General features: G+C 43.5%; 1 protein-coding gene across 1 annotated transcript; it reads right to left on the bottom strand.

The window, feature by feature from the left end:
* Nucleotides 1-1,224: 1,224 nt before the first annotated feature.
* On the bottom strand, nt 1,225-5,972 carry MCL1 (MCL1 apoptosis regulator, BCL2 family member). Its single transcript, XM_006058113.3, has 3 exons — nt 5,127-5,972; nt 4,534-4,781; nt 1,225-4,000 (listed from the first exon to the last, which is right to left on the bottom strand). Exons 1-3 carry the CDS (start codon nt 5,812-5,814, stop codon nt 3,884-3,886), a joined length of 1,053 nt encoding a protein of 350 aa, XP_006058175.2. The 5' UTR covers nt 5,815-5,972; the 3' UTR covers nt 1,225-3,883.
* Between the last annotated feature and the right edge of the window lie 4,067 nt (nt 5,973-10,039).

Below are 10,039 nucleotides of genomic sequence, written 5' to 3'. Positions count from 1 at the left end.
AGAAGATAAAGTTCTGTAATCATTGAACAAATAGGGCCAAAAAGAACTAGGATAAATTAAGACTGACTCAGCTGATCATCTTGAACTCCAGGAATTAATGGTCTGTGCTCTGGGCATTTGGCTGGAGCCATGCTACACACCAGTTGGCAAGTTATTACACTTTAACTTTTATAAAACCCTCCAGCTGTCACAACTGCTTTAAGAACAGTGTTCTGAAACAGTATAAAGAGCTGGTACTCAAGTCACAAAACAGGAACTGAAAGAACAAGCCTAGTGGTGTTTAAATGAGGAAAGTGTTGACTGAATCCCTCAGTGACTCATATTACTGGTTACCATTTGACCCAAGTTAATAAGGTGTTAAACTAAGGAATATTGCCACAGAAACAGCTTCAGATAGCAACATAGCAATGGGAGAAACAATACTGTTCAGCAGAACTTGACACTGATCATGATTCTGGCTCTCATGCCCTTTGCTAACTCTCCCTGCACACCTCTGTATGAGAGTTCAGTTGTAAAAAAAGTTTTCTTCGTAACTACCATCTTTTGGCAGTTAGGCTTCAGCAAGAGGAGCTGCCAGATGTACGTAACACGAAGTGGGGGAAGCACAGAATCCCGTTTGCACGATTAGTATTTTGTGATCAGGGCTTAAAACCAAAATGCAAACTCCATATTTGCACATTTCCTTGGTGACTCCACTCTCTTTCAAAGTAACTGAAATAAAGACAGGACAGTGCTTCTGCAATTGACTTGCTAATTTACACCTCCTTTTTGGGAGGAAATGGGAAAAAAACATTAGTACTAACCACCTTATCAAAATTCTTAACTTTGGGTGTTAATTCTTCCAGCTCCTTCAATCACCTCAAAAGGTTGAGTGAGATAGTGATACAATAACTGCTATTATGAACCTCCTTACTTTCAAGTTATACCAACATCTGATGGTTAAAAGAAACCAGGACAGGGTATTGATTTTTGTATTAAAATGTACAGGAACTGCTCCAAAGTACAACAGTAGTACATGTAATTAAAAGCCCAACACCTCTAATTTGAATGAAAGGAGTTATTCTAAAGGGAACTGACCTTCACTCTAAGGCAAATCAGCTTTATGGAGCTTTTGCTGGTTAATTCACCTAGACTGTACTTATTTGCTCAGCTGACTTCCCTCAGATGCTTGCCTAAGAGGGGGAAGGAAAACAAGCATTGATTAGAAAACACCCATACCACACCTTGTATTTGAATAAAATATTTATTTTCTTCTCAGGAAAGACAGGAAGTTAGGGAAACACACTGCATTTGATAGCCCACACTAGCTTGTTGGTCCTAACCCTTCTCGGCACAGCTGTCAACAGCATTAGCTGTTTTAACCAGAACCAAGGTGTTCACCCCCAACAAAATGTACACGGATCAAGACTGAAGGACTGCAGGGTTTTCCCTGAGAGAAGCATCAGACAGAAGCTGCTGAGAGCCGTCTTTCCAAGCAGCCCCTCCCTTTCCACTGTGGAGGATTTGCCTGCACATATGTAGTCAGCACTTACAACATGTGCCTCTTCTCCCTACAGAAGCCCTCACCTTGCCCCAAGGCAATTGGGCTCCCTAAACCCTCATCATCAGCTGCTGACCAAAATATCAATTTTAGATCCTCCTTTACATTTCAGCACTCACACCTAGTAAAGTGGAAATGGGGCCCCTAAATTCCATCAATTTACATCTCTGTGCTTATTTCCACAACTGGCTATGGGGAGACAGGCCTTTCAGTCACCTTAACTAGATCTTAAGATTAATTAACTATATAAAGTGCTTTTAGGTCCTTAGAGATAGACATGATATAAATAAGTGGTCTCTGATCACAATGATAAATACACAGATAAAAAAATAGCTCTAGCTAGATGACCTTAAGGCTTAGAGATGGGCAGGCAGGGCAATTATTCCCTTATTACATTCTTAGTCATTTTATTCATGTCTATTTTCATCTGGAGTCCACAAACTAAAGGTCACATTCAGAGGCTCAAGTTTTCAAATGATCCTGGTTCCACTGTAGTTTTCTTCGGTTTACTAGTAACTTTTATATAACTTTGAGGTTTAACAAAAGAGCCCATCAATTTTAAGTGAGCATATCCAAATGCAAAGGTACCTAGAGAAAATCACCTAAGAAGTTGTCCCCTTCTCTGAAAACCCCTAAGGGGACTTTTGAAAATTTCTCCCCAGAGTTAAGCAACACCCAGTAAGATACTAGTACAAAAAGGGACTCTTCTCACCTCATGACTGTTACTGTCAGCATCCACTCTTCTGCCATCTCCTAAGATAAAATTCAAAAATGAGGAAGGTCGGAGGACTCTGTGGGTGGTCACTTAGGTTGCTAATGCCAAAAACCAAAAGGGCTAATAAGAGTTCAGGAATGGCAAGGTAAATTTGTAGGGACTAATATAAATATGTGTAGAGTGAGCAGAATAAGCAGCAAATATTTTAAGGAAGGATAGGAAATAAAAGTTCAAGAATCATTAATAAAAATGAAATAAGTATCTGTTTTATTCACAGGCTAGGCTTAGACCTGTGTTTTAACAAGCAAGCCTAATAATAGCACCATGGTTAGACTATAGCTTGCTTTGCCAAGCCATTATTGTACAATTTATTAAGCAAATAGGGGTCAAATGTCTCTCATCCACCTGATGTGATCTTTTTATACATATTCCTATTGGAACACCTGAAAATCTTTTAGCAAAAGCTCTGAAGATGAGCTCATGAACTCAGTTTAAATTGCACCAGTTAAATTAGGACAAATGGAAGGAATTCAAAATAAGTAGTTGCCTAATCAGAGCCCATCATCTGAAAGTCATCAGCCTGTGTGGTCCACCCCCAAAATAAACCTTAAAACCTTGACTCAATTATTGAAAACCCAGGTTGTAACAAAGTGAAAGGATTAATTTCCATTAATTTCTCAGTCCCAGGTTAAAAAAACAAAAAACCCCCCCAAACAGCAGTTTAAGAAATACTTACCCAAATCAAGATAGGAAAATTAAAGCCTGCATAGTTATCAGAATTGTTGTACTACACCAGGTTGCATACCATTACATCAGCTGGTTCTGTATACAAACTAGTATTGACTAGAACAAAGATTAGAATAGAAGAGCTGTAAGAAACAGGTTCCTAACTATAGAAACTGAATTTAAGGGTATGAAAAAATGAAAATAAATTTTGTTTTTATCTTTTTGATTAATACTAATTTCCAAACTTATAAACAATTTTTACAGATAAACAGTTTTTCAAAATTGAACATTCCAAATTTGTAATTCTATTCAAACTTTCAGTATTCTTGGCCACGACATTAGGCAAATAAGAATCCCTCAAAGTAGAACAGCTATAAACATCCTGAGCATTTGGTCTATTGAAGAATCCCACATGGGAAAGCTAACTACAGAGGAAAAAAGCTTCCCTTCACTCTGCTGTACAGTACTGAGGCTTCTTGTCATAGTTGTAGCTTAAATTTTACACGTGCTACTGGCGTTGTTAGTGCTTCTATTTTAACACTATACAAAAGTTTATGAATTCAGTGGGCATATCTATGACCAGCCTGTCCATTTCCTGTTCTAGGAGAGTTGTCTCTCCACTCTACAGTCTTCACCAAAATGTCCATCTCCATAGCTTCCCAAAGGTTGCCTGTTGCTGAAATGGAACTCAGCTTCTTTCAGATACTGACTCTTCAAGGGAAATTACTTTTCTCATGTGTTTATTACTGTTAGCCACAATCCTCCTGTCACTTGGTTTTATCCATCGCTAGGTGATGGCCTGCACAGCCTGATGTCCGACTTCATAAATATGTATGAGTTCACAGTGGTGATTTTCGTGGCTGTTTTTGGTGGTTGAAGAATCAATTATTGCACTTAAAAGGCTATCTTATTAGATATGCCAAACCAGCTCCTACTCCAGCAACACCTGCAAAAGCCAGCAGCACATTTCTGATGCCGCTTTCTAGGTCCTCTACATGGAAGAACTCCACAAACCCATCCTAGAAAACGAAAAAGAAAAGCACATTTTCAAGCACAGGCTTCCACTGACTTAAAAACACTATTTACAAGGAAAAGATGAATTAAAATATCTACGATTTCCCTCCAAACCTAATGATGAACCAATTATTTACCCCCAACTCTGCAAAGGAGACACATTATGCAATTAAAAGGGAGGTGGGGCACACTCAAGAATGTATTAACTATCATCCCCAAGGGATTCTTCTTTCATTTCTTCATAATCTGAATTAACTGGGGTGAGTAACCAGCTGAATAATAAAATGCCCGAAGCAAAAGACTCAAACAATAAAACAGCCTAAGAAAATCAGGATTTTTGACGCAACAGTTCAAGACACTCACACCACCATCCTTACGGGCCAACTATTAGATCAACATCATGCAACCAGAGGTCCACAATTAGAGCCTTGAAAACTAAGCTGTGCATCTTAAAAACCTTTAGATATCCTCTTTCTGTTATTAAATCCTTCATCCATTTCCACTCCAAGTCCCCTACTCGACCTTAAAACAAACTTACCCAGCCTCTTTGTTTGACTATCCAGTCTCGTTTTGACCTTACGAGAACATCTGTGATGCTTTCTGCTAGTGGTTCGATGCAGCTTTCTTGATTTATACTCTTCAAGTGTTTGGCCACAAACGCACCAAAAGAAATAAGAGTCACAATCCTGCCCCAGTTTGTTACTCCGTCACTGAAAACATGAACCATCACTCGAGACAAAGATTTGACATCGTCTTCGTTTTTGATGTCCAGTTTCCGAAGCATGCCTGAGAGGAAGAAAAGCATGCAGGTTCCCACGGTCGCTTTTGTCTACACCAGGGCACGATTCGCCTGCCCACCCACGGCGGGGGAAATTGCTATTCGGGCTCTACAGCACTCTGGGCGATCCCACTTGAAAACTGACATCCCACCCTTTCCGGGCTTTGAACAGAGCTGCCATTTCCAAAAGAATTAAGTGGGCGGAAACAATGACTCACGGCCAGAATATTGGGTTTCAGAAAGAAGAGAGTCATTTCAATACAGACTCGTTTCTGTTTCCACCCACCGAAGATGGGTGAGTCCAGAGAGCTGGGGAAAAAAGGCAGCACGACTTCCAGGACTAACCCCCTTACCTTGGAAAGCCGTCTCGTGGTTGCGCTGCACCCCATCCCCGACTCGGCGCAGGGTCTCCAACGCCTTCCGGCTGGTGGCCCCAGACCCGCCCAGGGGCTTCGCGTCCTTGGCGCCGGTTGCCTGCTCCCGGAGGTACTGAGAGATAATCTCCAGGGACTGCCGATATAACTCGTCGTCCTCCTCCTCTGCTGGGGGCGGCGTCGAGGGCAGCGAGCCGTCCGAGCCTGGACTGTTGTTACTGGCTTCTCCGACCAACAAAGGTAAAGGCCGGACGGCAGGCCGCTTCCCGAGAGGGTCTGGCTCGCACCCGTCCAGCTCCTCTTCGGGCGACATGATGGCGTCGGAGATCGGGGATTCCATCTCTTCAGGCGGCGACGCGAGGCGTGTGGGCGCGAAGAACAGCAGTCTGGTGGGGGTCGCGGTGACGTCGGGGCCCTCGGCGCCAATGGGCGAGGGCCGCGCGACCCTCCGGGCGTCGGGCGCAAGAGTGGCCGGGGGGCTCGGGCCGGCGCTTCCGCCAATCACCGTGCCGGCTTCCCCTCCCCCTACCTCTCGCCGCGCCGTGGCCTCCTTCCCCGCAGCCAAGAGCCGCCCCCCCGGAGAGGAGGCGCCGCTGCCCTGTCCTAATCCGGCTCCCCCACAGTAGAGGTTTAGTCCGATTACTGCGTTTCTCTTGAGGCCGAACATCGCGAACCGCTGCCGCTGCCGCCTGAGGAAAGTGGAGGCTGAGCCCGATCCCTAACTTGAAGAGAGCGGAAGTAAGCTCTGAGAGAGGCGCTCCGAGATCACGGTTTTAGGGCCAGTCCTACGCAATGGCGTCAGCACCTCTTAAAAAAAAACACTATCTGTATCCCGTAAATGGGGAAGGCTGACAAAGCTTCCGGCGGTTGCGCACGGCACCTAACCGGCGGGGTCAAGGCAGGGGCGGGGCCTGGGGCAGGGCGGGGTTTCCGGCTTCCCGGAGCCTCTCGCGGCTGGTTACGTAACAACGGCGGCTTTGGCGCCTGAGTTGGTGGGCTTGCGCTCTGGCTTCGCGCCCACCTGGGCCTCCTATTAATGGCTATCTCTGCTTTCCTAAGCCGTGATATGCGAGACGCTGCTGTTGTTTATGTGCAAGAGATTTTTTTTTCCCCCCATTCCCAAAGCCTTAACTATCGAGTCACTCAGACTTTGAGGAAAAGGGATAAGTAAATTCTGCTACAGATGGGGAACAACAGTCTTAGATAATATGGATTAAATAAGAGGGCATTGTTGGGGGGGGTCTATAGTTATTTTGCACATCCTCAACTCCTTGGAAATGGGGAGGCTCAATGGACTGCCCTATTGTTCCGTCGCTCAGTCGTGTCCTACTCTTTGCGACCCCATGGACTGCAGCAAGCCAGGCCTCCCTGTCCTTCACCATCTCCCTGAGCTTGCTCAGCCTCATGTCCATTGAGGGGGTGATGCCATCCAACCATCTCCTCCTCTGTCATTCCCTTCTCCTCCTGCCTTCAGTCTTTCCCAGCATCAGGGTCTTTTTTAGTGAGTCGCCTCTTATCTCAGATGGCCAAAGGATTAGAGCTTCAACATCAGCATCAGTCCTTCCAGGGAATATTCAGGGTTGATTTCCTTTTTTTTTTTTTTTTTTTTATTTCCTTTAGGATTGACTGATTTGATCTCCTTGCAGTTCAGGGGACACCAGATTTGAACACTACAGTTCAAAAGCATCAATTCTTCTGTGCTCAGACTTTATGGTCCAACTCACATCCATACATGACTACTGGAAAACCTATAGCCTTGACTAGACAGACCTTTGTTGGCAAAGTAATGTCTCTGCTTTTGAATACACTGTCTAGGTTTGTCATAGCTTTTCCTCCAAGGAACAAGCGTCTTTTAAATTCATGGCTGCAGTCACCATCTGCAGTGATTTTGGAGCCCAAGAAAATAAAGTCTGTTACTCTTTCCATTGTTTCCCCATCTATTTGCCATGAAGTGATGGGACTGGATGCCATGATCTTAGTTTTCTGAAGGTTGAGTTTTAAGCCAGCTTTTTCACTCTCCTCTTTCACCTTCATCAAAAGCCTCTTTAGTTTCTCTTCGCTTTCTGCAATAAGGATGGTGTCATCTGTATATCTGAGGTTATTGATATTTCTTCCAGCAATCTTGATTCCAGCTGATGCTTTTTCCAGCCTGGCATTTCTCATGATGTATTCTCATATAAGTTAAACAAGCTGGGGACTGCCCTATAGAATCACTTTATGTAAACTGACAAAACAAAATTGTTCTGCTCCAGCTAAATTTTATTTCTGTCTCCCTATTTGCTTTCTCCCATTCCCCATCTCTATACTCTGGTGCTATTTACCTACAAGCCTTGCTCTGTCAGCACCTCCTCTAAGACATTTGACTCTAGGGGTAAACTCCTTGAGGACAAGGATCCTGATACATACCATATGTATGAATTAACATTTATTGAAGCAACTTCTTTTTGTTAAAAGACCTGTAAAAATAAGAGCTAAAATTCAAGAGCAAAATATTTGAGGGACATAAGCAGGAAAGGTGAGCAAGTTTCCTATTTCTGAAACTATCTGTTTAGTAAGGAAATAGGGCATTCATAACACACAATTATGTATTTGGGCAAGACCTAAAACCAGGGAGATTTATAATATGTGGTAGAGAGGATGGAGAGAAACATCTTGTGGTTGTAGTGAATAAGATATAGTTTCTCTATTTAAGGAGCTTCCAATCTTGCACAGCAACTAACCATCATGTGAGATGGAATTTATGCTTTATAGGAGGCATCAACAGCTTAATATTGGAGTTGAGAGGTTGGAAAATTTGCTTTGGGCTAGACAAGCTAGAGGAAGAAGACATGGAAGTATTTTCTGCTCTGCTTTCTAGAAGGCAGTTTTAGATCGAGGGGAGAGAGGTTGAGCAAATTTGTGTGCTCAATGATGTGGTGGGAGGTGGGAGGGAGGTTCAGAAGGTAGGGGCCATACATATATCCGTGGCCAATTCATGTTGATACACTGCAGAAACCAACACAATATTGTAAAGTAATTATCCTCCAATTAAAAATATATTTAAAAAATTGTGTGTGAAAGCTTTTTCTTCAGAGCCTAAAAAAGGAAATGCATTGCAGGTGTCACCTTAATTATAGCTAGAAATCTCAAGTGCTCAGTAATCCAATTGTGTTTGCTTAATCAATTCAGTCTCCTGTGATCCAAGATGACCATTGCACATCCTCTCTTATGTCCTTAAGCTTCCCATATTCTCTCCTCCCTTCCTCACTCTTAGCTGTTAACTTACTTCACTGAGAAAATGGAAGCAATCACAAGAGATAAACTTTATTTCTCATCACCAAGTCTACTTATTTACTCCTGTTTCCATTCTGTTTGCCATCAGATCAGATCAGATCAGTCGCTCAGTCGTGTCCGACTCTTTGCAACCCCATGAATCGCAGCACGCCAGGCCTCCCTGTCCATCACCAACTCCCAGAGTTCACTCAGACTCACGTCCATCGAGTCAGTGATGCCATCCAGCCATCTCATCCTCTGTCGTCCCCTTCTCCTCCTGCCCCCAATCCCTCCCAGCATCAGAGTCTTTTCCAATGAGTCAACTCTTCGCATGAGGTGGCCAAAGTACTGGAGTTTCAGCTTTAGCGTCATTCCCTCCAAAGAAATCCCAGGGCTGATCTCCTTCAGAATGGACTGGTTGGATCTCCTTGCAGTCCAAGGGACTCTCAAGAGTCTTCTCCAACACCACAGTTCAAAAGCATCAATTCTTTGGCGCTCAGCCTTCTTCACAGTCCAACTCTCACATCCATACATGACCACAGGAAAAATCATAGCCTTCACTAGATGAACCTTTGTTGGCAAGGTAATGTCTCTGCTTTTGAATATGCTGTCTAGGTTGGTCATAACTTTCCTTCCAAGGAGTAAGCGTCTTTTAAATTCATGGCTGCAGTCACCATCTGTAGTGATTTTGGAGCCCAGAAAAATAAAGTCTGACACTGTTTCCACTGTTTCCCCATCTATTTCCCATGAAATGGTGGGACCGGATGCCATGATCTTCATTTTCTGAATGTTGAGCTTTAAGCCAACTTTTTCACTCTCCACTTTCACTTTCATCAAGAGTCTCTTTAGTTCCTCTTCACTTTCTGCCATGAGGGTGGTGTCATCTGCATATCTGAGGTTATTGATATTTCTCCCGGCAATCTTGATTCCAACTTGTGTATCTCTCAGTCCAGCGTTTCTCATGATGTACTCTGCATAGAAGTTAAATAAACAGGGTGACAATATACAGCCTTGACGTACTCCTTTTCCTATTTGGAACCAGTCTGTTGTTCCATGTCCAGTTCTAACTGTTGCTTCCTGACCTGCATACAGATTTCTCAAGAGGCAGATCAGGTGGTCTGGTATTCCCATCTCTTTCAGAATTTTCCACAGTTTATTGTGATCCACACAGTCAAAGGCTTTGGCATAGTCAATAAACCAGAAATAGATGTTTTTCTGGAACTCTCTTGCTTTTTCCATGCTCCAGCGGATGTTGGCAATTTGATCTCTGGTTCCTCTGCCTTTTCTAAAACCAGCTTGAACATCAGGAAGTTCACGGTTCACGTACTGCTGAAGCCTGGCTTGGAGAATTTTGAGCATTACTTTACTAGTGTGTGAGATGAGTGCAATTGTGCAGTAGTTTGAGCATCTTTGGCATTGCCTTTCTTTGGGATTGGAATGAAAACTGACCTTTTCCAGTCCTGTGGCCACTGCTGAGTTTTCCAATTTGCTGGCATATTGAGTGCAGCACTTTCACAGCATCATCTTTCAGGATTTGGAATAGCTTCACTGGAATTCCATTACCTCCACTAGCTTTGTTCGTAGTGATGCTTTCTAAGGCCCACTTGACTTCACATTCCAGGATGTCTGCCTCTAGGTCA

The sequence above is a fragment of the Bubalus bubalis genome, chromosome 6 (genome assembly GCF_019923935.1).
Source record: "Bubalus bubalis isolate 160015118507 breed Murrah chromosome 6, NDDB_SH_1, whole genome shotgun sequence".
In the NCBI taxonomy this organism is placed as follows: domain Eukaryota; kingdom Metazoa; phylum Chordata; class Mammalia; order Artiodactyla; family Bovidae; genus Bubalus; species Bubalus bubalis.
This window is presented reverse-complemented; position numbering and strand designations above follow the sequence as displayed.

Bases quoted from the DNA above. Each gene is read 5' to 3' on its own strand.
- MCL1 (XM_006058113.3), bottom strand. From the start codon at position 5,814: ATGTTCGGCCTCAAGAGAAACGCAGTAATCGGACTAAACCTCTACTGT. The intron at 4,782-5,126 runs GTAAGGGGGTTA...TCTTCCTCTCAG, and splicing joins CCACGAGACGGCTTTCCAAG to GCATGCTTCGGAAACTGGAC. The intron at 4,001-4,533 runs GTAAGTTTGTTT...TTCGTTTTCTAG, and splicing joins TAGTCAAACAAAGAGGCTGG to GATGGGTTTGTGGAGTTCTT.